The 24,631-nt window shown below is 52.4% G+C and overlaps 1 protein-coding gene across 3 annotated transcripts in view; it reads left to right on the top strand.

Moving 5' to 3' along the window:
* The window catches only part of B3GNTL1 (UDP-GlcNAc:betaGal beta-1,3-N-acetylglucosaminyltransferase like 1), a 104,635-nt gene that overhangs the window by 66,103 nt on the left and 13,901 nt on the right, over nt 1-24,631 (top strand). For all 3 annotated transcript variants that reach the window (XM_040244924.1, XM_040244925.1, XM_040244926.1), the window contains 2 exons: nt 15,185-15,280; nt 21,153-21,277. In XM_040244924.1, coding sequence (XP_040100858.1) covers nt 15,185-15,280; nt 21,153-21,277 — 221 coding nt within the window. The remainder of the gene's footprint in view (nt 1-15,184; nt 15,281-21,152; nt 21,278-24,631) is intronic.

Here is a 24,631-nt window from a genome sequence, read left to right as displayed (position 1 = left end):
TGCCCACCTCCCCTCACCTGTGTGCCCACCTCCCCTCACCTGTGTGCTCACCTCCCCCTCACCTGTGTGCTCACCTCCCACTCACCTGTGTGCTTACCTCCCACTCACCTGTGTGTGTTCCTTCGTTGTCCTAATGAACTAATAGGCCATTCTGTTTCTCTTCAGCTGGGACCGTCCCCACCTGCATGCATGACCTGTGTTCACAGCAGGACACCTGCAGTGGCCTCGTGACCGGAAGCATTGTGTCCCTTGTCCCCCGCCAGGGTCCTTCTGCTCCTTGAAAACTTGCCTTTTCTCGCCCAGACATGAGCCAGAGGAGCTCACTGGTCCTCTGGGAAGCACGGCCACCGCTGCTGCCTTTGTGTAGCAGGGGTTGCTGTTTGGCTCCGCTGTGGAGAGGTTTGATCCTCTGCTTGGTTGTGAATCTGCCGTGTTTGGGAACAGACTGTGACTCATACTTGGGTGTCAGAGCAGGGGTGCTGTTTGGCCCTGACTTCCAGCTGCCACCTTCACTTCCGGTGCCACTTGAGTTCAGGGGCTTCCAGTGTCTGCTCGCTGAGTGAACGTCATCCTCGAAGGTCCAAGAAAATCACTGCGATGTGTCCTGAGGTTGCAGGCAAGACCTGTTGTCTCAAACAGGTCTCATCCCACAGAGGGTGCCGGCCTCATCTGTTCACATAACAGCTTCGGGTCATCTAAGGAAAAACTCTTCTTTCACATACTCACCCCTCCTCAATTAAGAGAGCTCTTCCCTGAAGACAAACTTTATGATCCAGGGGGAGGGATGCAATCCCCAGAGAAATACAAAGTAGAGGTGAGGTGAAGAATGTACTTGTAAAAATATCACTGAAAACCAACTAAATGACTTCCCACGTGCTGGAGACAAAGGCCACTCGCTGGGACTCCTGGACAGAGGGTGGTGGGTGGGCCAGGGCCCTCCTTGTGGGTGAGGAGGGTAGAGAGGGTCCAGCCACCTGGCACAGGGGTTGGGAGAACTGAAGGCAGAGCTAGCCACATCTCTTCCTTGGGGGCATGGAGGGATGGAGGCAGGAGGGAGTGGGAGGGGACTGCTTCCCTTCAACCTGTGAGAAGCAGCCAAGACGCAGCTCCACACCCCGCCAGGTGTGCAGCCTCACCGGGCGCCTCATGGGGCGCCTCTGAGCAGTTTGCTGGCGAGGTGTTTGTGTTCCCAGGTGGTGTGTGGTCAGCCACGAGGTCTGCGGCTGCTGCTGCTGCCCGCGGGTCAGCTCCCTCCTCGCGGCCCGAGCGCCCTCTGCTGGGGCTCTTGCACGCACAGTGCACAGTCATCTGCTAACAATTGCACTTCTGTCACTATGGAACATGGATAGGACAGTCCCAGGGGAAAGGAAAGCCCACCACAGCTTGTGTGTGTGTGTGTGTGAGTCATTTAATTGACTAAAGGGATGATCTGGAGCAAGCCAGCCCCCGCCTGGGAGCAGGAAGGTGATGGACCAAGCCAAGCCCACCTTGGTACTGGCTAGAATGTGCTGGTGAAACTCCTGGTCCCACGAATATGTGATTTATTCTTAGCCTGGTCTCCTCGTTAAGAAGGACGCCATCTTGGGTGTCAGCTCTGTGTTGAGTGGCTGTTTCCATGTGCAATTTATTGGAGGTAAAGAATGAAGATAAACTGCTCATTAGAGTCAGATGTAGGCTGGTCTGGAGAATGACAGCAGGCAGGGACCCTTGGAGCAAACAGGGAGATTGTCCTCATAGTTCCTTTGCTATAGCTCCCCGGGGGGCTCACATCCAGTGGAAAGCCAGCGTATTCTCAGATGTGTCCAAGGCTTCATGTGAGTGGCACAGGTAGGACGCAACCCCTCAGCTGTGGGTGGCAGGAGGCTGCTAGTCTGAAATCATGGGTGGCTGTTGGAAGCGGGAACAAAAGAAAGCTTGAAAGAAACCATCATGACGAGCCAACTTCTCTTTGAATTTTGAAAATAATTGCCTTGTTCTGATGGGACCAAAAGAAGTGGCCACCGCACTTGTACTTTCTTCGCTCTTTTCTTGTCCTGTTTTTATTGTTTTGTCCCCGTTCTGCTTTCAGGCAGTGTAGGGTGGTGGCAGTGCCTGTGTCTGTCACAATTTCATGCCTCTTTGTTACTAAATAATATTCCATCATATATCATATTTTGTGTGTCCATTCATCGTTTTGAGGGCCCCTGGGTTATTTCCACCTTTTGGCTTTTGTGGCTAATGCTACTGTGAACGTTGCCCTACGTGTGTGCTTCAGTCCCTGTTCCTGATTCTCTGGGGTGTATACCCAGGAGTAGGATTGCAGGATCATTACATGTTTATCATTTTGAAGAATGGCAGCCGCAGTGTTTTATATTCCCACCAGCAATATGAGAGAGTTCCAATTTCTCTACATCCTCGCCATTACTTACTGTTTTCTGGTTTCATTTTTTGTTTCTGTTTACTTTTTTATAGTAGCCATTTCCACAGGTATAAGGTGGTATTTCATGGTTCTGATTGGTAGTTCCCTAATGATCAGTGGTGCTGAGCATCTTTTTTGTGTGTTTATTGGCCATTTGTGTATCTTCTTTGGGAGAACATGTGCTCAAGTCCAAGTATGCAGGGTCCAGAGTGTTGGCGTCCCTTCTCCTAGCCCTGCTTTAGACTACTTGAATCAAATATGTGTCTCTTTAAAAGAAGAACTGTTTAATGATTTAGGGTAAAAAGTCAGGGGTCTTCTGGACATTCATTTTAAGGAAGGTTTTTTTTTTTTTAAATCTGGCTTCTCTTGTTTGTTTTTAATTCTGCCTTTGATTTAAAAAAAAAAATCCTGGGGAATTCATCATAAAATTGCTTAAGAATTGCACTTGATTTCCGTGGGTCTTGATTGGAGAAGGAAGAGAGGAAGCCAAGAGCTAGGAGGCCGCCTGCTGGCCCTGCTGGAGCACCAATGGGCAATGGGTCTGAGTCCCCAGCATGGTGACCATCTCCACACGGGGTGCCGGGACTGAGTCAGATGACCTTCAGCAGGACGACAGGCACAGCCAGGCCACAGTGAGGAGGTCCGCAGCCCTTTCCGTTGGAGCCGTGATTGGAGCCAAAATGCCCCCAGGTGTGGTTCAGGTCATTCAGGGTGAGATGTTTCCTGGAGGAGATGCCAGTTCATCAGAACGGGAGAAAGAGGTGAAAAGGTGAGAAAGAAAGAGGTAAGAGGTGAGAGTGAGGAGCGGCAAGTGCAGCCCTGAGAAATAGCCAGCCCCTCCCCAACAACGCTCAGTGAGAGGCATGAAGGTCGAGAGGTGCCCTGGGAGTGGCAGGTGGGGATGGAGTCCTCTCACTTTGTTCTTTGTAGATCGAGAGAAACATTACGAAATGCTTTGGAAACTGTTCTGTCTTGTTCAAATAGGATTGGGGCAGGCAGGGGTTGATAAGACGGAGAAAGTAGTAAGCTTTAAAAAATGTCTGGGAAGGAGCAACCCCCCCAAAATTATAGGTGTTCTGCTCTCGGTGATTAAGTATAATCTGAAATGATTCCATGTAAATTGGGTGTTAAGGAATTCTCCATGTTGGGTTGGGGTGGGGGCTGGGCGCTGACCTGCAAAGCCCACTGGGGATGGAGGCTTTGTTGCACATTCAGAAAAAAACTTTCCTCCTTCCCTCCCACAAGGGGAGGTTGAAATGTGAATTTGGAGATCAAAGCACAGAGCTGAGAAGATCCTCACGCGATGAGGAGTCCTAGAGGGGGAGTCCAGATGCAGCTCGTTGCCCTTTCCCTCCCTCTCTCCTTTTTCACTCTCCTCTTTCACTTTCATCAAGAGGCTCTTGGGTGCCCCCATCTCTGCCAGCAGCACCCCTGGAACAAATGTGTCTCTCCACCCTCCCTCCACCACTCCTGATCCTTGCTCACCTCCTGGGCACCCACCGTCCTCGCCTGCCTAGGATGCACAGGCATGAATGACTTGGGTTGGGTTCCGCAAAGCAGAGCTTGAGACCGTAGAGACATGGCAGGGGAGAAGCCAGCCGGAGGCTGCCCCTGCCGGGCCCGCGGGGGTGCTGGACCATGAGCCCACACCCAGCTTGAGGGGTGGCACTTCCGTGCTCCCCACATCGCAGGTCCCCCAGCTTTGCCACCCCCGGGGACACAGAGTACCCTTGGCATTTCTGGAGGACAAGTTCATGTTCCTCTGAAGGGCATTTCCCCCAAGGGGCAAGCTTGAGCTTAATGTCATGAAAAGGATAATTCTTCCCTGTCGTTGCCCATTAAAAGGAGTTAGTTTAACAATTTCCTCAAATAATGACAGACGGGCTTTTCCTGACATTGTCCTTTTTATCATTATCACCAACCCAGTGCTGGGTGGCCGGCAGCCAGCAGGGCCACACGGGAGCTCAGGGCAGAGCCAGCCTCAGGCTGCGCAGTGCCCTTGGCCCCCGTTCCAGGGAGACCAGGGGTGGGGGTCCACCTGGTCAGCGCTCCCTCCACTGACACAGGATCCCTGATGTTGGCTTTGTGAAGGAGCCGTTTCAAGTGCTGGGCTGTGAGCATGTCAAGGCCACCCAAGAATATGGTTGACACGTGAGCCGTAAGGCTAAGGAGGGGTGGCCGTCAGGGCAGCACGTAACTTCCTGGTGGTGCCAGTTGGTGTCATGTGGCGACAGCCCCTGGTCTGGGGGCAGCCGAGGCCTCGGCCCCCGGCGTCCCCACGCTCAAGGGCCCAGGCGGCTCAAGTAAGGTCCCCACGGGCAGAGCTGGGAGTGGCTGGAGGTGTGGCAGTGCTGCTGGCCCCTTGCCCAGACTTTCCTTCCTCTCACCCCCATGGGAAGCTGGTGTCTGGGGGTCCTGGCTGCTGCCCTGTTAGCCATCTGCTGTGCCTTATCCCCCAATGTAGGGCCTTTTCACAGCCTTGGTGCAGGCCACGTTCCCCTGTGGGGCCTGCCCCTCTCACTGGCCTGGAGACTCTCCCAGGCCTCCCGCCCCTAAGGGTCAGCATGTGAGGCTCTGACCTCTAGCATCCTGCAGCTGAGTCTGACCTGGAAGGATTTATGGGCCCTCCAACCCCTCACGGCCTCATTGTGTGGTCTCTGCTGGCTGAGGGCCTGCAGAGCCGAGGGTGGGACAGTGAGGCACACCCAACAGTCACTGGGCTGCTCCTCTCTGGGGCCTCCAGTTGAAACAAGCATGTGTGTCCTGCCCAGGGCAGCGCGTCCACCTGTGCCCACGCACTCAGGGCTCCCTTGGCGCACTCAGCCCCACAGTGTCTGTTCACTGCTTTCGCGTCACGGTGGACACCCGCAGCCGTGTGTGCCTGCACAAGTGTGAGCAGAGCACAGGCACAAGCCGGATTCCCTCTGTTAGTCCTGCCCCTCAAGCTCACCCACTGACCCACTGGACGATCACTGAGCCCATGGTGAGCAGGACGCCGCTGGATGCCGTGGTGCCAGGGCACAGCAGGATGGACACCCCCGCCCTGCATGGGAGCCTGGGTGGCGCCAGGCTTGCTGACTGCCTGTGGGATGACTGGCACCTCAGACACAAGGGACGGGGTCTGAGTCAGAGGCGCCTCCTGGCCAGAGCTGGGCTGGCGTAGCACTGCCCAGACGGCAGCACTAGGCCCCAGGAGATCCGAGCAGTGGTTCTTGGGGCCAACACTGGCCACTCAGCGGTCGAGGGAGGCACATGGGTGCTGCCCAGCCCAGATTTGCCCCCAGGTTGGGAGCAAGATGAGGGATTCTGCAGCAGCTGGGCCCCCCAGGTGGGCCAGCAGCTGGCCGGGGCAGCATGTGCCTGGTCACCTGCAGAGAAAACCAGTCCAGCCACCAACACCTTTCCTCCACCGCAGCCCACGACAACATCGGAAGTGGCTCAGCAGGTGTTTCTGGAACCAGGAAGCACGGTAAATTGGGCCCCGTCCACATGGGATGAGTGTGGATGTGTGTGAACCAAGCCGCTGGCCCTGCTTGGGCATCCTATGGGCAGAACTGCCCACGGAGAGCTCCTGGCTATGGTGTCTCGGTTCAGCATCACCCGTGTGGACAGCCATGCATATGCTCTGTGCTGGAGGCATGTTGACAGAGCCACCCACCCCACCCCCAGGAGGACGTCATGAGGCCACAAGGCCACAGAGCACAGACGTGTGAGGACACGTGGGGTGTCGTGGTTGACACGGCACCACGTCCGGTTCTCAGACACAGAGCTGCTTCTAAACCTGCTGAACCCTTTGTTTCTCTCATTTCAGGGGGAACCCAAGCGTTCTGCATTTCACTCTCATGTCAAATCAGTTTTATATCAAACTATCAATTTTCTACTCAAAATACTTTAAAAAATGCGCCTGGATACTGTAGCCTACCCATGGTAGGCTGTAGTGTTTTCTTGCTTAATCCCATGTAATAAGTGACTTTTTAGCATTTTAGTCCCAGGGGAATGCACTGACCACGTATCTGTGAATGGATGTGGGCCTTCTCTCCCTGTTCTCTCTGATTAGGATTTCAGATTTTAAGGCCTGTCTGAAGTCTGTTAATTCCACCTTCCATCCGGTTCCACCATAGATTCAGATTTAGCGGGTGGGCCTCATTCCTCATTCCTGGTGCTGGAACAACTCAGAAATAAAATGGTGATGGTTGAGCATGGGTAAGAAGGGTTGATGAATCTGATGGCTTCCCTGGGCCATATGTAGTCAGTTCTCAAGTGATGTTTTGTGAGTGAAGGGGTGCCCAAACCTGTGGTCATCTGTCCTGCAATACTTCCAGAAAGTTCAATGATTCAGACTGATTCAGGCCCCTCAGGGCCAATGGGATAGACAACCATTGCAGATCAGCTGTGTATGCCTGACTCTTGGACTCCTTAAACCAGCCACACAAGAGAACATTTCCCAGCAGTGTCCTCATCAGCTGTTGCATATTCACATGCTGGAAACCTTGGTGCCTTGAAAGAGCTGCTGGCAAATCTCTCTGGAACTTCGAATGATTCCTTCCATCATTCCTCCAGCCCAGCACTGGAGCTGCAAGTGGAAAACGTTTCCAGGACATGGGGGTTTCCACAGGTTCAGTCTGGAGGTCAGATGCCAAGGTGGACAGGCCCCACCTCATGGAGTGAGACACCATGGATAACACAGCAGTGCCCAGTATGCATGTGGGCACTGAGGCTGGCAGGACCAGGGAGGCCTGCTCTGGACCCTGGGTGACTGTCCCTTTGGGGACCAGTATGCAGTCCACAAACAACACGCCTGACCCACGGAGGTTTCACTGGGTCCTGCTGCCGTGATGACTCAGCCATGAAACTGGAGGAAAAAGGTCCAAATCTTTGCCTCTTGGCTAGCAGCTGCTCCATAAATCTGCATTCAGAGCCCTCATCCTGGATGTGGGGTTGGTGGGACCCCCAGGCATCTCTGGCCCGGTGTCCTTCCTGGGGACATGTGGGGGGGGTCCCGGGCAGCTATGAAGGACCGTGGCCCTGCGGGCTCTGCTCCCTCTTCCGGCTCTGGGGGTGGTCCTCTTCCATCACTCCCTCCACCCAAGCCCTGGACCGAGCACAGCTGCCTATGGCACTTCTGGCTTCCTTACCTTCTGGCCGTGCTATCTCCACCACTTAGGCCATTCAACAGGCGCTTAGTTGGTTCTAGTGATTTACTGCTGCTTAACCAGCGACTCCTAACTTAGGGCTTGCAACAACTTGCTGTCAGTGGTCATGGTTTGTGGATTAAGTGGGCAGGCGAGTTTCTTGGGCTTATGGTGGGCTGGGGACGTCTGTGGCACTTTTCCTGCTTCCCCCCAGATCAGGCGCCTGGTCTCCTTGGCTGGGACATCTGAGAATGTGTCCATTTTATCTGGTCATCGAAGTTACTGGTATAAACTTAACAATGTTCCTTTACTTCCTTATTAATGTCTGTAGTTTTATAGTGACATGTTCTTTTATTTCTCATATTGATCATTTGTATCTTTTATTTTTGATAAGCTAGATATTTATCAATATCACTGGTGTTTTTTTTGAAGATTAAGCTTCTGGTTTTATTGATGTTCTTGATCATTTTCTATTTCACAGATTTCTTTTATCTGTTCTATCCTTTTTCTGTTTACTTTGAGTTTACTTTGCTATTTTCCTCTCTTCTTAAGTTAGAAGCTTAGATCATTGATCTGAGACCTTCTTTTCTAATATAAATGTTTCAAGCTATAAAATCTTCTCTGTTGTTCTGACTGCTTCCCACGATTTTAATGTATTGTTCTTTTCATTTTCATTTGGCTTAAAATATTTTCTAAGTTTCTTGTGTTTTTTTTTTTTTCTCTTCAACCCATGGAAATCTAGAAATACTTTGTTTTAATTTCCAAATATCGGTGGTCCTACCAAAGCAGCAGGCAATGCAGGAGGGAAGGCTGGTGCTCACAAATTCCACAGCTGCCCAGGCCTGACCCTCGGCCAGTCTGGTGATGGCCTTACTCTTTGCTGAAACTCCTTCCCTCCCACCGGAACTGCCCATTGTCTGAACTAGCCTTTGCTGTTTCTGTGCATTTCCTCCCTACTTCATGGGCCTGTGCCCCTTAAAGAATGGATTGATGGACTTCCCTGGGAGTCCAGGGGCTAAGACTCCATGCTCCGTGCAGGGGGCCCAGGTTCCATCCCTGCTCAGGGTACTGGGTCCCCCTAAGCGTTCTCCTGCCACAACTTAAAAAGATCCTGCATGCCGCATCAAAGATTGAAGATCCCACATGCTACAGCTAAGACCCAGCACAGCCAAATACATAATTTAAAAAGAGAAAAAACAACTCTGAAAATAAACTGTTTTTAAAAAGAAAGAAGAAGAACGTATTGAACTGTTCGGGGACAGATACTTAGACATATGATGTGATGCAGCAGAAGTTGACACATTGTGGATCAGCTATACTTCAAATTAAAAAAGGAAGATGAGTCACAAATGGAAGCCAAAATACAACTTTTTTAAATGTAGTAGTTACATTAAAAAGGTTTAAAAACAGATTAATTATAATAATATCTTCTTTAGTCTAATGTATACACAATATTATCCTTTCAATATGAAAATATCAGTGAGATATCTTACATGCTTTTTTTCATACCAGGTCTTCAGAATCTGCTGTGCATTTTACACTCAAAGCCTCATTTCATGCGCCGTGTGTCTGGGGACTGGGTCCGTTTTCTCTGGTCAGTCCCACAACCGGGGGAAACAGCTGGAACATCAGGTGTGCAGCTGTGGAGTCACTCGCCAGAAAATGCGTCTGGAGTTTTGGCAAGTCAGCGCTGAAAACAGGAAGCTCAGTTTTGCTTTGTAATGGTTTCCAAATAATAGTGTGAAATCAGCTTTTTTCTGTCGGGAAATTACGGAGCACGTTTGTTGGCGCTGATGTTTTTGTATTTGCTATATAATGCTGAGTTCAGAGGGTCTCAGGGGCCCTTCTGTGGCGTTTGTTGGCTGTAGGCCTGGCTTCACAGACCTTTCAGACCCCCTCCCACCCCCCAAGCATACCCCCCCAAAAACCCAGATGCTGAGATGCTGGGAGTCATGGGGCTCAGGTCTGCACTGATGGCTTCAGGACGCTTATGCCAGCAGCTTACTGCGTGGCAGCCAAGATTTTGTTAAAGACTTTTTAAGTTTGTGTCTTTGTACCTCGACTGCAGGCACCACTGACCTTTTCTCCGTCGCTCGTGGTTAAAGCTCCCATTTTTAAGACTCCACACAAATAAGGTTGCAATGGCCGCACTTGGCTGACGTTCCCCTGTGTTGTGTGTGCATCAGTTGCTCTGTTGCTGGGGGTGCATGCGTGGCGTCTGCACTGTGGGTCTTGCCATACAGTGTTGACGCATAAGGTTCAGATTCTAAGGGTTTTGTCTGCTGTGAAGAAAGCCGCTTGGAACATTCGTGGACAGGTTTTGTGTGGTGTGTGCCCAGAAGCAGAGCGACTGGCTCTGCAGAAGGTCTGAGCGCCCGCTCAGCTGCTTTGCAAAGTGGTTCTGTCTCACTGTCCTTCCCAAAACCTGTGCAATTTTCACTTGGTGTCGTCTTTTTAATTGCAGCAACATGAGGGTGTAGTGTGTTTCCTCCCAGTTAAAACTTCATTCCCCTGTCCCAGCTAGATAGCAGGAGTGTCCCTCCCCATCTCCTCACCCCTCCCACCCCCAGGTGTAACCACTGAAAAGGTCTGCAAACATCGACAAATGTCCCCTGGAGATGGGGGGGTTACACTGGAAATGTTACTTTAAATGGAAAAACTGTCTTTGCGGATGTGATGAAGGACTTCGAGACTGCCCTGCCATCGTAAGTGTCCTTATGAGGAGTCAGAGGAGATGTGACCCAGACAGATGAGACACCACGCTGCTGGCTGTGAATACAGGAGAAGCGCCCTGATCCAGGGAGGGCGAGTGGTGCTGGTGGCCTTCAGAAGCTGCAACGGTGGTTCCCCTGCCTCTGAAAGGAGCGAGGCCCTGCTGACATCCCCATTTCACACTGCGAGACTCACTTAGAACTTCTGGCCTCCAGGACTTTAAGAAAATAAACCACTGCTGTTTTAAGTCACTAAGTTTGTGGTAATTTGTGACAGCAACCACAGGAAACTAGTAGTTACTGCAAGAAATAAGCCTTAAGTGAATGGGGAGATACACGGTGCTCATGGGTTGGAGGACTCAGTGTTGTTGAGATGTCTGTCTTCCCCAGACTGATCTGTATGTTCATCATGATCCCAGTTGATATCACAGCAGGGTGGTTTGTTGTTGTTGTCTTTAATGGAAATTGACAAACTCATTCTAAAATTTGTTGGAAATGCAAAGGATTTAGAATGGTCAAAATTCATCCGAAAAAGAAGAACAAGTTTAGAGAACAAGCACTACCCAACCTCAAGGCTAATCCAGACAATGTGTGTTGGCATAAAGACAGACAGACAGATCAAAGGGATGGAGTAGAGTCCAGAATTGACGTACACAGACAACTGATCTTTTATCAAAGTGCAAATGCAGCTCAGTAGGAAAAGAGCATCATCTTCGAACAGATGAAACACATGGCTATCCATACGCAATAAAACTGAACTTTCAAACTTCACACCATGTGTGAAAATTAACTCAAAATGGATCCTAGAATGAAATGTAGAACTTAAAACTGTAAAAATTCTAGAAGAAAACTTAGAAATCTTTACATCCTTGGGTTAGGCAAAAAAGTTCTCAGATAAGATGCCAAAATCACAATAAGAGGAAGAAAATGAGTCACTTGGAATTTAAGAACGTTGAAAACTTCTTGGAAAGACATTGTTAAGAGAATGAAAAGACAGGTCAGGGGAATGGGAGAAAATATTTGCAGATAATTTCTGATAAAGGGCTTGTGCCCAGAGCTCTGTAGGGCTCTCAAAGCTCAATGATAAGAAAATAAACGTCCCAATAAAAAAATGGGCCAATGATTTGAATAGATGCCTCATCAAATAAGGTATATGGATGGCAAATTAGTTCAGCATCGTTCGCCATTAGAAAAATGTTAAGTCCTCAGTGAGATACCAGTGCATACCTGTTAGCAGGTCTAGAATAAAAAGGCTGGCCATCCCACGTGTTTGCAAGAATGTGGAGCGACAGGAACGCAGACTGCTGGTGGGAACTCGAATGATCCAACCACTTTGGAAAACAGTTTAGAAGATTTTTTAGAAGCTGTCCATTCAACTCTCTTTTCCTCCAGTCATCCCCTCCTGGGTGTTTACCTGAGAGAAACAGAAGCCTAGAGACTTACACCCAGATGCTCGCCGCATAAACTACGAGCAACCCACATCCAGCAGGTGAAAGGGAAAACAGCTGTAGTTCAGAGCGAACAGGTGGTACTGAGTGCAAGAAACCAGAAAAGAGCACGGACTGTGACTGTGAAATCCTGGTAAATGCAAGTAATTTACTTGTGATAGCCAATCAGAGAATCCCCTAGTGGTCCAGTGGTTACAGTTCCACACTTTCATTGCCAAGGGCCAGGGTCTGATCCCTTTTTGGGGAACTAAGATCTTGAAAGCAGTGTGTGCCTGCCCCCCAAAAAAGCAAGTTAGCAATTGCCTGGGGGAGGGAGGTGGGAAGCTCACCCCTGGCTACGGACAAGGGCACGAGGGAAGCTGGGGATGGGGTGGTTAGGTGTGTATACTTCGGTCACATTCATCAAACTTTAAATAGGTACCATGTGTTGCGTGTTAATCATACTCAACAAAATTGTAAGTCGTTTGAGTTGTCCCTCATGCAACTAAGGGAAGACATTAGGGGGCAGCCAGGTTTGTAGTCTGGAGCTTGAGGTCAATTAGAGATGAGTGGTCTGTTGCTGATGGGCTCCTGGGTGCGAATGCCTGTGGATCAGGGCTTGGGAGCACTTGCCCCTGGGGGACAGGGCAGAGCTGGAGGTCTGAGAATGGGGTGGACCTGTCCTGGACTGAATGCCCATGTCCTCCATTCTTGTCTTGAAGTCCTGAACCCCCAATGTGATGGGACTGGGAGACGGGGCCTTTGGGAGTGACTGGGGTCAGCTGAGGCCGGCTCTGATGGGATCAGACACCAGAGCTCTTGCTGCCATGTGGGGACACACGGAGAAGGCCACCTGCAGGCCAGGAAGAGGCCCCACCAGACCGGCCCCCAGGCTGTGGTGTGAGTCGCCATCCGCCATGAGCCTCTCAGCAGCTCCAGCCAAATGAAGTGGCGCAGGGGAGCAGGGCCTATGTGTACTATCCAAACGTTCAGCTTGGTGGTCTCGGGGCCGAGTGTGTGTTAGTTGTTAGAATCAGGAGCACACGCTGGTCACTCTAAGCCAGTGCCATGGCTGGACATGGTGCCCAAGCTCGGAGATGTGGGTAGGCGTGGCTGTAACCGGGCCCAGCGTGGGGACGATAGCCCTCCTCCCAGGACCTTGCCTGCGACACCCTCACCTGCTGAAGCTGCGGCACTGCTGGGCGGGGGAGCTTGTGTTCTGGGCTGAGAAGGGTGGGCCCAGCACCTGCCCTGCGCGCCCAGTGAAGGCGGAAGTGAGCTGACTTCAGCGCTGTTGCTGCTGCTGAGTCGCTGCAGTCGTGTCCGACTCTGTGCGACCCAATAGACGGCAGCCCACCAGGCTCCCCCGTCCCTGGAATTCTCCAGGCAAGAACACTGGAGTGGGTTGCCATTTCCTTCTCCAATGCATGAAAGTGAAAAGTGAAAGTGAAGTCAGTCGTGTCTGACTCTTCGCGACCCCATGAACTGCAGCATACCAGGCTCCTCCGCCCATGGGATTTTCCAGGCAAGAGTTCTGGAGTGGGGTGCCATTGCCTTCTCTGGACTTCAGTGCAGGAGTCTTCAGTTCCTGCAAATCCCCCTCACAGGTGGCGGGCTTGCCCTCAGGGCCCGCCTGCCCAAGGCAGTGGGATGTGTGTTGTCTATGTGTGTAGGCGTGTGCGTGTGCAAGGGGCTTGTCCAGGTTGACGGCTCTGTGCCCGGAGTCCAGGGCAGAGAGAGGCAGATGTTTGGGTCTCCCTGGGGACCCCTTCGCTCCTGGGTGCTGCCTCGTTCTCCCTCCCTGCCTCAGACTCAGTGCAGGCAGTGCAGCGAGGGAGGGAGGGGGGCCCAGTCCCCTCTGTATTCTCCCCACATCCTTCATGCCCCAGGGTGTCAAGGGAAAGAGCCCTGTGTTCTGGTCTCTAGTTGTTGTTGGCAGAACCTCCACGGCCCAGGCCAGGCGTTGTGGCTACAGGCAGGGCGAATCCCAGGAAGCCAGGGGCCCCTTTCCACTCCTTGTGGGCTGGCAGGACCAGCCTGAGCCCGTGGGAGCGCTGGAGGCAGAATCGTGACCATGCCAGGGAGCTGGCCCTGAGTCCTACTGACCTGCTCGACCCACACAGGGGCCTGGCCATGTTTCACATCCAGGAACATGTGACCTGAGTGCAGGAAGTGGCCGCAACAGGCCATTCATGGGAGAAAAGGTTGTTTTTCTTCTAAGACAGTTTTGCTCAAGGTTTCTTGTAATGAGTCCCTGGGGTTTTAGAGGTGGGATATGCTCATTAAGCCTACACCACCTTCTCCCGAGGGCTCCACAGCTCCCCTGGTCAGGGGCTGGCCTGGACAGGACCTCGGCCCCCTGCTCTGCTGCAGGACAAGGAAGGGGGACCCCCTGGCAGCCTCGGGGGACAGACGGGGGCAACTGTACACAGGGGCTCACACACCAGGTCAAGACACGACATTCCTTCACCTACACACGGCTCAGACAGTGACTAGGACTGACGGCTGGCAGATTTCTTAGAGGACTGTTAAGACCCTCACGAGTTCTGTCTTGCTGGAAACCACATTTAAAACTCAGAACCCAGACGTCAGCAGCTGCTCCACTTCTTAAGCCCACGGTGGGGTGGGGTGCAGGGGGGATCCCATGTCAATCACCAAGCCCTAGTCACCACAGCAGCCTCGCCCCTTCCCTGTGTCACCGAAGAGAAAGTTCCACAAACAGGTTCCCCCAGTCACCTGTGGTTGGTGAGGCTCCTGAGTGAGCAGAAAGCTTGAGAGGCGGGGGCTAGGCGTGGAGTAGTCTCTGGTGGAAGTGTCTCGAAGCAAAAGTGCAGAAGACAGGCTTGCTCGGGGCTGAGCGAGCTTGGCAGGTGAGGGCTGCGTGGAAGGGGTGGGCTGTCCCAAGTGACTGTCTGCTGCTGGATGTTCACAAACCATGTCCAAATACAGAAGAAACTTGTCCCAGGCACAGAGGGTGGGGGGGTCTGTCCGTCCCATTCTGTTCCAGCTCAGCTTCTGGGAGTGACTCCCTGTTCCCAAGACGTGCTCACAGCCTCACACTGTCCACGATTTGGGTGCAGGTCGGACCAGACGTCAGGCAGGTTCTCACAGAGTCCGTGGCACAAGTGCAGACTTTATAACCTAGCAGAAATAAAGAGTTCGGAGTCCCAAGCCCAGCTGCCCGCCAGGCAGGCAGACAGAGCCCCACGTGGGAGACACGCAGTGCCTCTCTGTCATCCCTCTTCATTTTAGGCGCTCCCTTTCATTAGGTGTAGGTGAGGCTCGGTCAGGAAGCGAGTACAGCACAGCCCCCGAGGGGCTGGGGTTGGGGATCCCCTCTGTCTGCCTGGGGAGCTGGACACCACTGATCTGCCTCTAAAGCCACTTGAACCTTTGTACTGACAGGGAAGGGGCATACAGTTTATCACTTTCTGAGTGACTTTCTGGGAAATAACCTGAGGGGTTGTGTAACAACTGTTCTTCTCTGTTAATTGTGTCGATGCTAATTGCTTCCAGGTGTTTACCTCCAACGGCCCCACCGTGATCATGCCCACCTGGTTCTGCTCCCGAGCCTGGTTCGCCCACGTGGGCCCATTTGATGAAGGCGGGCGGGTAAGTGTGGTCCATGGATCCCTCCTCTGGGCACGCGGGGAGGGGCATTGAGGGCCTTCCTGGCGCTCCCTGGAGCTGCGTGTGAGTGCTGGGCCTCCCCGGGAGCAGCGGGTTTCTGTGTGAAGACCGTGGGCGTCTGCTCTGGGCTCACACCTGCGCGGCCACCTCATCCTGGTTTAAGGGCTGTTTGTGGGAAAGCGCAGGACACGGACAGTGCCACCCTGCCACCCCGGGCGGCAGCGGGAGAGGAGCGCCCCTCGCTCCCCTGCGGGCGGCGGCCCCGGAGCACTGGGGTCCGAGCTGGCCCGGGCCTCCCCCACAGGGCAGGACCCACGCTGGCCTCTGGCTCAGAAACGGGGACGCGGACCCCGACTGCTCTCCCTCCCTCCTCGACGGCCTTAGAGGGAACACTCCGACAGAACACCCGGTCAGAAGGTAAATCTCACAGCTGAGTAGTTTGCTTTCCTTTAACTCTCCTTAAATTGGCTTTGAGACGTGTGTCTGGTCTTGTGGTAGATGGAGCCCATGGGCCAGACATGTTAAGGCCCATCAGGCCAGAAGGTGGAGTGACGCAGGCCCAGGCTCCCCATCTGCCCTAGGACCGTGGCCCCCATCCAGCCCGCTCGGAGTCTTCTCTCCACTTTGGAGGGGACTGTCACCCACTGCCAGGGGCCCAGTGGATCCTTGGCGTGCGGCCCCCCCCCTCTGACCGCCCCCCAGAGAGAGGCCGGCTCCTCTGCTCCGCCTGTGCTGGACCCTGGGCAGACAGTCCCTCGCGTGTCTACCCGGACGTGCCCTCCAGGAGCCGTGCTGCTCTCACGCATAGAAACCAGGGGCCCAGCCCACCTGTCCTCAGGACTGGCCAGACTGGGGAATGTCTGTGCTGCAGCTCCACTGGCCTCCCTGTCCTGGAGGGTCTCATGAGTGCATAGCTGCACTCTGCCCAGGGGCTCCCACCAGGAAGGCCAGAGAGATGGCAGGGTGTCCTCTCTGCCAATAGATTCTCCTTGAAATCAAGGCATGGGGGGAACAAAAGGACACCCCATGAGTCTCCCCGCCACTAAGCAGGTGCTGCAAAAGCTGCTCTCACTGGTGCTGAGTCCAAGCATCTGTTCTCATTCCTCTGCGGCAAGTAGCTCCAAGACGGTCATCAGGAGGCATTCCTTAAGTCACAGGCATGAGCAGCTTCAGGATGAGAAGTGTGTCAGGCCTCTTAGCACAAGTTAATTCTTCCTGGAGAGCGAGCTGTGGAAGGAAAAGAAAGTCCATCCCTCTCTTTGTACGAGGCTCAGGGATCAGGGACCAAGGACCTGGGCTGGGATGGGGCCGTGGTTGCAGCAAGTGAGGGATGTGGGCATGAGGAGGGGGTCACAGATGGCCATGAAGCCCACTGCCAGGATGAGGACATGAGGTGCTTCCTGGTTCCTTCAGGCCCTCCCCCAAGAAAGCAGGTTGAGCTGAAGAGTTCTTTGTGGAATGCGTTTGAGGGAGCACCATGTGCCGGGGGCTGGATTTAGGTTTGGGGGCTAGTCCTCAGCTGACTCTCTGTGTCCGGGAGGCTGCAGTTCTCACCCAGGAGGGAAGAGCAGGGAACTGGAGCCTCCGGGACCGTTGAGGTGCTAAAGGTCCCAGAGCAGGATAAACTCGGGGATAAACGAGGACGCAGCGGGCATGAGCTGATCCCACAAGGTGCTCAGGTTTTAAATCCGGAAGATGCACTCCCAGAGTGAGGTGGAGGGGAGAAGGAGAGTTGGAGGAAGGCGCAGGATGACTCCCAGCTTGAGGGGTCTGGATGCCCCCAGGAGGCAACTGTTTCAGGCCCTTAAACCAGAAGGAAAGTGACCAAAATGGTGTTTGCTGGTTCAGAACAGAGCTCTTCTGAGGGCAGGGATGGCCCGGAGCAGGTCGTGGTTGCTCAGAAGAGCTGCTACCCAGCACAGCAGACACTTTTCAGAAGTGCCTTAGCACCCGTTGGAAAGATCCTCAGGCTTGGAGTCACTGTGTGGCTTGTGAGCTGCCACCCCCTCTCTGGAGTGGCCGACCCCCAGCTCCTTTGCATTTGAGCCATTCTGATTGGAGTTGTGTGGTTTCCTGTTGTATTTTAATCTACATTTCCTAGATGACTTAAGATGTTGAGCAGTTTTTCATGTGCGATTGGCTGTTCCTGCTTTTATGAAGCATCCAGATGATTTTGCCCGGTTTTGGGTGGAGCGTCGTATTTGGCCAAGGAGGTCTCAGTTGCGGCACACGGGATCTTCCATCTTCACTGAAGCACGTGGGATCTTTAGTTGCAGTCTGAGTGCTAGTGCTAGGGATCTAGTTCCCTGACCAGGGATTGAACCCAGGCCCCTGCATTGGAAGCCTGGAGTCTTAGTCACTTGGATTTGATGCTTCCGATGCAGGGGCCCTGGACAGCCGGAGGAACCCCTGCGGTGTCTTCTTGTTGAGGTGTTGCTGTCCTGGGTCAGATGCATGCTCGTGGGTATCTCCTCCCATCCTTGGTCTCTCTGTTCTGGGATTTTCCCTCACTCCCACCTGTGCTTGCCTAGGTTCTGTCCCGAGGACGTCAGGGCAGCGAGGCTGGGGCGTCCACCTCTGTTTCGTGGGTTTCATCTCCCCGCCCCGGCGCCCCCTGCTCTGAGCCTGGGGGCCTCACAGGTGCTGCAGAGGTTGGCCTCTCAGACACCCAAAGCCAGAAGCCGGCATCTTCTCTCGTGTCTTAAAAACCTCTCGGTATCAAAGAAGGTTTGTATTTTGTCGTCTCTGTATTGAATGCCCTTAATCCCATATGCTCTTCTTAAACCTCTCCTGTTCAGCTTTTTGTGTTTGTTTTTGAAGGTATTCTGACTCCTACCTGTTGCTTGAACGGCCATCAGTGGGTCAGCCTATTCCCTCTCTCTCTCCTGCTGATTTTGATGTGTGATTTCTGCTCACATCAGAAGGCGGCTGAGTCTCCAGGTGCCTGTCCGAGTCCCTGGACTCAGCCTCACACGTCAGGCTTCCCCACGTCTGAAGGGCCATGGCGTTCCTTGTTCCTGCACATTCAGACTGCGGTTTTGGACACACGAAGGAGGGATGGACTGCACATAAAACCCTGGGCCACACCTTCCCTCCCGTCCTGAGGACACAGCTCCCCACTGCCTCGCTTTGCCTGACACTCCTCAGACTCACCTGGAGGCAACAGGGGAATTCCTGCCTTGTTGTTAAAGACTCTTGGTTTCACTGGGTTCCGACGTGATCTGGTTCTGATGTGTGGGGACCAGGTCTGCTCTCTCTTTGGCTTATAGTTTTAAGTTTTAGCTGTCCGCCATTGCTGTGGTTTTCTATTTCAATATTCATTATACATTGGCTAGATTTTCTTTGTCTTCCATTTCAACAACTTTCTCTTAAACCTTTTTTATTATTTAATTTTCTTAATCTTCACTTCCCTACGTTTCTTCAGTGCCCCTTATTTTTATTCAGATCTGTTTTCCCTGGAGAACTTTCTAGTTTCGTCTTCATTTCTCACATAATTTTTTCTTTTTCATCTATTTCTTTTTTGAGTTCAGTCAATCCCCTTATTTAAAAGGTTTATTGGGGTGTAATTCGTATAATTCACCTGTTACGTGTGCAGTTCAGTGTATTTCAGCACATTCACGGGGATGCACGACCATCACCACCGTCTGATGTCCCGAAAGAGCTTCACCTCCCAGAGAAGCCCCCTGCGGTCACGCCCCCAGCCCAGGCTAGTCCCCCTCCTCCTCTTCTGTCTCCCCTGCTCTTTGCACGGGTCCAGCTCTGTTAGTTATGGCATTTCTGGCTCAAGATGGCCTCCTCTGTTCTCAAGCCTTGTGAAGGACGTGAGATTTCACTGGGAGAGTTGTTCACAGAATTTTCTTCTCCTTCGTGATTTTTGGTGGTGGTGTTTTTGTTTGGGGTGAATGTCTGTTCACAGAGTGTTTGTTTTCTGTCTCTTGTCATGCTGGCTGTGTAGCCTCTGTTCACAGGATTCCGACCCCAAGGTCGCCCCTTCTGTGACCCCAGGGAAGGACAGCAGCGTTGAGGGCAGGAGGGGAAGGAGAGTGTGTCCCCCCCCCTCCTGTTTCATCCCGCAGGATCCACATCCCCTTTCTCCACACCTCTGAGGGCACACGCCCTTCCACACCCCCTGAGCCCCCAAGGCAGGGGTGACCCCCCAAGTTCTGTCGGGCCCTGTCTCCACAGATGACTGGGCTCAGCATCTGGTTTTCCACCTCCTCTGGCTAAATTAAATTCTCAGTTGTCTCTTTGCCAGAAATAAGAAAACTCTGGGGTTGACTTCCTACTGGTCATGAGCAGAGAGGACATCTCTCCTTCCTAAATCTATAAAGCGTGGAGTTACAATGTGCTCTTGAAAGGTGCCTTTGAACATGCAGAAAATTAGCAAAAGGAAAAATATACAAATCACCTGTGAGCCCATCACCACACAGCTGCTCTGAACTTTTGTGTGTGGTCCTTTTGTCTTTCTCTAACTGTGGACGACTTGTAGCTGAGCTGCACACACTTTTTCCCCTTAATTTTGGCTGCACTGGGTCTTCATTGCTGCTCGCCGGCTTTCTCTGGTTGCAGCTCGTGGGTGCTCCTCTCTAGCTGCAGTGCGCACGCAAGCACAATTGTGAAAGCTGACTTTTAACATTTTGGTATAAATCCTTTCATGACTTGTGGTCTTTGTGAAAACACTTCAGTCACCACAGTGGTCCATCACGTCACAGAATGACTCAACAGCTGACACTGAAGTGAGGCTGTTTGCGCGGCTCCCGCGTCGCTTTCCTTTGCGGCCTGCTGCCTGTCAGTCTCCCGTGTGCTGAGACCCCCTGGCGGCGATTCCCTGGGCAGGGTGGCTCTGTGTGGGGACCAGTGCACTCCTCAGTGTGGCAGCTCAGGAGTGAGCCCAGCGGGCTGCCCACAGGTTGGCTCTCAGGCCTGAGCCAGGAGGTGGCAGAATTCATGGCTGGGTGATCACAGACCCCAGAGGCTGCGTGCACTTGGGCCAAGAAGCTGGCCAAAAGCGGCCAGGAGTCCCCTCTCTCGCCAAGGGTAACGGCCACGGGGCTCTACCAGGGCATCGAGACCTCAGAGGCCAGCCATGCCGCCTTCCCCTCGGGGTGGATGAGCTGGGTGAGCGACGGTGGCTCCACCGGGAGCAGTCAGCCCTGCCATGGTGCTGGTGCTGCCCTGGCCTGAGCTTGGGCTGAAGAGGCAGAACAGGCTGGGGCCAGCGCACAGCAGCCTCTGCACTGTGGGGAAACCAGCCTCTGCCCAGAGCAGGGGTCCTGGCAGCTTGCCCAGCTGTCGCTGGATTCTGCTCGCCAAACACGCCCTGGGTGACCTCCTGTCCAGACCCTCTGCTTTCTTGGTTTTCACCTTGAACTCAAGGAAGTGAAGGAGCTGCGATTGTTATCCCCATCAGGACTGAGGTCCCCCAGCCCTGGACTGACCAGCAGGGCAGCTGCGGCCCCGCCAGCCAGCCCTGTTCTGAGCCCTTCTCCAGATGAGGGTGGGAGGCCTGGGTTCTCACAGGACAGGAGGACCCTGTGGGACCCTGCAGACCCTCGGAGCAGCGTGCCTGTCAACAGAGAGGGGGCAGTGGGGTCTGGGGTCCAGTTGGAGGCAGTGAGAGTGACGACAGGGCTTGGGTCTACGCCTCGGGCACCTTCTTGCCCCGGAGCCACCTCTTACGGTCACATATGCCAAGCTCTGGCCATGAGCTGGGGGCGGCTGGATGTGTTGTTTTCTAGCTGAGGCCTCACCGGTCAGGCTGGGCTCAAGTGTGGGGGCCCCGGGCCAATCTCCATCTCCCGTTGCCTGAACCAAGGCTCTGTTCTGAGTGGACACATGTTTCTTCACCCTGCAGGGTGTCCCTGAGGACCTGCTGTTCTTCTACGAGCACCTGAGGAAGGGCGGTGGGGTCGTCCGCGTGGACCAGAGCCTCCTCCTCTACCGCTACCACCCCGGCGCAGCCACACACTCCGTCCTCGAGTACGTGGGCCTGGGGTCCAGGTGGGGCGGGGGGACCCAGTCAGGTCTCTGCCCCAAGGTGGGGACCTGGGAGCATGGCTGACACCAGGGCCCACGGCCTCCCAGGAGGGAGGTCGTCCCCAGTCTGTGGACCAGCGTTTTCCTTAGGATCAAGGCTAAATGTCCGCTCTCACTTTTAGTATTCATTTCCGTTGCTTTGGGTCTTTGTTGCTGCACAGGCGCTCTCATTGCAGCGAGCAGGGCCTACTCCCCAGGCGCTCCTCACCGCAGGGCGTCTCATTGCAGAGCGCAGGCTCTGGGCGCTTGACTTCACTAGCTGCGGCTCAGGGTCTCCAGAGCGTGAGCTCAGTAGCTGTGACACGGGGCTAAGTTGCCCCGTGGCACGTGGGATTGTATTTCCTGGACCGAGGATCAAACCCGTGTCCCCTGCATGGGCAGGCAGATTCCTAACCCCTGGACCATGGCTCAGTGGGTAAAGAATCTGCCTGCAGTGCAGGAGACACAGGAGACGTGGGTTCGATTCCCTGGGTCAGCAAGATCCCCTGAGGGGACATGGCAACCCACAGCAGTATTCTTGCCTGAAAACTTCCATGGGCAGAGGAGCCTGGCAGGCTACAATCCAAAGGGCTGGACACAGCTGAGCAACCAGGCGCACCCAGAATTCACATGTAGATTCGTCTGGGGGTCCTGCTCTCACTTGATTTGAGCTGAAAGGACTCAGAATGAGCCCAGCCCACCACTGGTGTGATTACAGGTGGACTGGGGGCGTCCTCTTCCTTCTCTGCCCACCAAGGGGAGGGCGGCTGGGGCAGAGGTTGGGTCATCCCCTACGTGGGCCATCACAAAGGCTAGCCCCCTCCTTGTCATGGCTCACGGTCTCCCAGGTTCCAAAGCTGGAGATCGACTGCCAGGGGTAGGGCAGGGGAGGTTCCTGAAGTGCAGAAGGTGAAAACAAGGGAGCTGTGTGTTTTCCTTTCTTTAGTTTGAACTCTGTGCATGTGCACATGCATGTTTGTGCAGGTGTGTGTGAGTTTTGTTTCAAACAACCACAAGTGTGGAGGCCCTCGGTGCTACCGTGATGCTGCTCACTTAGGGACAGAGAGGAGTGGAGCCCTGAAACAGGTCTGTGATCAGGGCATCTTTTGAGTGGAAAGAGCGTGATGCAAAGACATGCATTTGAGTTTCTGGACACAGAGGAGACTCTGTTCTTCCCCAGAGGGTATGAGACTCGTTGGAAGGCGTGGCCGCTCAGCTGTTATCCAGAGAGGTCTCCTGTCCACTGTCACTGTGGGTGTGGTGCTGACTGGAGAATGTGTCGTGGGGGGATCGCATATTGCGGTATTCGCCTTCATTTGGGAGATCCTTGAACTTTCACACGTGCGCTATTCCTTACTGAAGCTTAGCTGCTTTGTTTTCCAGCTTTAAGCAAAGGAGCTTGATTTCTTTTGTCTTTTGATAAATCTGAATTTTGATATAGTAGCTTTAGTGTCCAGTACTCTTGCCTGGAAAATCCATGGGTGGAGGAGCCTGGTAGGCTGTAGTCCATGGGGTTGCTAAGAGTCGGACACGACTGAGCGACTTCACTTTCACTTTTTACTTTCATACATTGGAAAAGGAAATGGCAACCCACTCCAGTGTTCTTGCCTGGAGAATCCCAGGGACAGGGAAGCCTGGTGGGCTGCCGTCTATGCGGTCGCACAAAGTGGGACACGACTGAAGCGACTTAGCAGCAGCAGCAGCAGCTTTAGTGAAGCATCATAGGGAGTTTATTGTCATGAACTTGACTCAAGTAAGTGCGATTTGCACACATGGGGTGAAGGTCTAGGGGGACATAAGAGTCCTAAATGTGTGTATCCCTAATCACAGAGTTTCAAAATACACAGGCAAAAACTGGTAGAAATAGAGGGAGAAGTAGACAAACCCATAGTTAGAGCTGAAAATGTTAATATTCCTGTCTCAGTAATTGATAGAAGTTGGGAAGTCTGTGAGGATCAGAAGATTTGAGCAACACTGTTAATTGACCAACATAAAAGTAGACATTTAAGGAAGACTATAGAAAGAAAGTGAAGTTGCTTAGTCAGGTCCGACTCTTTGTGACCCCATAGGCTGTCGCCTGCCAGGCTCCTCTGTCCATGGGATTTTCCAGGCAAGAATACTGGAGTGGGTTGCCATTTCCTTCTCCAGGGGATCTTCCCGACCCAGAGATCAAACCCGGGTCTCCTATATTGCAGGAAGATGCTTTACCATCTGAGCCACCAGGGAATCTACAAGGAACACTAAACTCCAGAATATACATACTTTTAAAGTACAAGATAGACATTACTTTGGGCCAATAAGCAAGTCTGAATACGTTTCAAATGATTGAAATACTGGGTGTTTTATAAATCAGAAATCATTAAGACATTTTGAATATCCAGAATATTTGGAAATTAAGCAACCAAGGGAAAAAATTACAAGGCTACTAGGGGGAAATTTTAACTAATGACAAAACAGTATGTAAAAGTTTGTGGGATTTAGCTAAAACAGAGTTTATAGTAAGATTTTTATGGCTTTAAAAGCTTATGTTATTAAAGAAAAAACTCAGCAATTATCTAAGTCTCCTCATTTAAAAGTTACAAAACCAACAGAAAAATAAACTCAGAAGAAAAGGAATAAAGAAGGTACAATTGAAAATGGACTATCAATAGGAAAAAAATGAGCAAAACCAGGAATTGGTTTGAAATAAAATCAGTGCAATTGAAAAACCTCTAACAAGATTGAATTTTTTTTTAATTTTATTTTTACTTTATTTTACTTTACAATACTGTATTGGTTTTGCCATACATTGACATGAATCTACCACGGGTGTATACGAGCTCCCAATCCTGAATCCCCCTCCCACCTCCCACCCCATATCATCTCTCTGGATCATCCCCATGCACCAGCCCCAAGCATCCTGTGTCCTGCATCGAACATAGACTGGGACTTTGTTTCTTACATGATAGTATACATGTTTCAATGCCATTCTCTCAAATCATCCCACCCTCTCCCTCTCCCTCGGAGTCCAAAAGTCCGTTCTATACATCTGTGTCTCTTTTGCTGTCTCGCGTAGAGGGTCATCATTACCATCTTTCTAAATTCCATATATATGTGTCAGTATACTGTATTGGTGTTTTTCTTTCTGGCTTACTTCACTCTGTATAAGATTGATTTTTAAGAGAACAGATTGCCAATATACTGAGAATTAAAGAGAGGACATCAGTACAGATACAAGAGATACTTAAAGTATAAATAATTAAAATTAGATTAGTAATTTTAAATTTTTCATAAAACCCAAGCCAGATGGCTTTCCTGATATATTCTATCAAAAATGTA

This window comes from Oryx dammah, unplaced genomic scaffold (genome assembly GCF_014754425.2).
Source record: "Oryx dammah isolate SB20612 unplaced genomic scaffold, SCBI_Odam_1.1 HiC_scaffold_8, whole genome shotgun sequence".
Taxonomy (NCBI): Eukaryota; Metazoa; Chordata; class Mammalia; order Artiodactyla; family Bovidae; genus Oryx; species Oryx dammah.
Note: the sequence above shows the minus strand (reverse complement) of the source record. Positions and strands in the feature narration are given on the sequence as shown.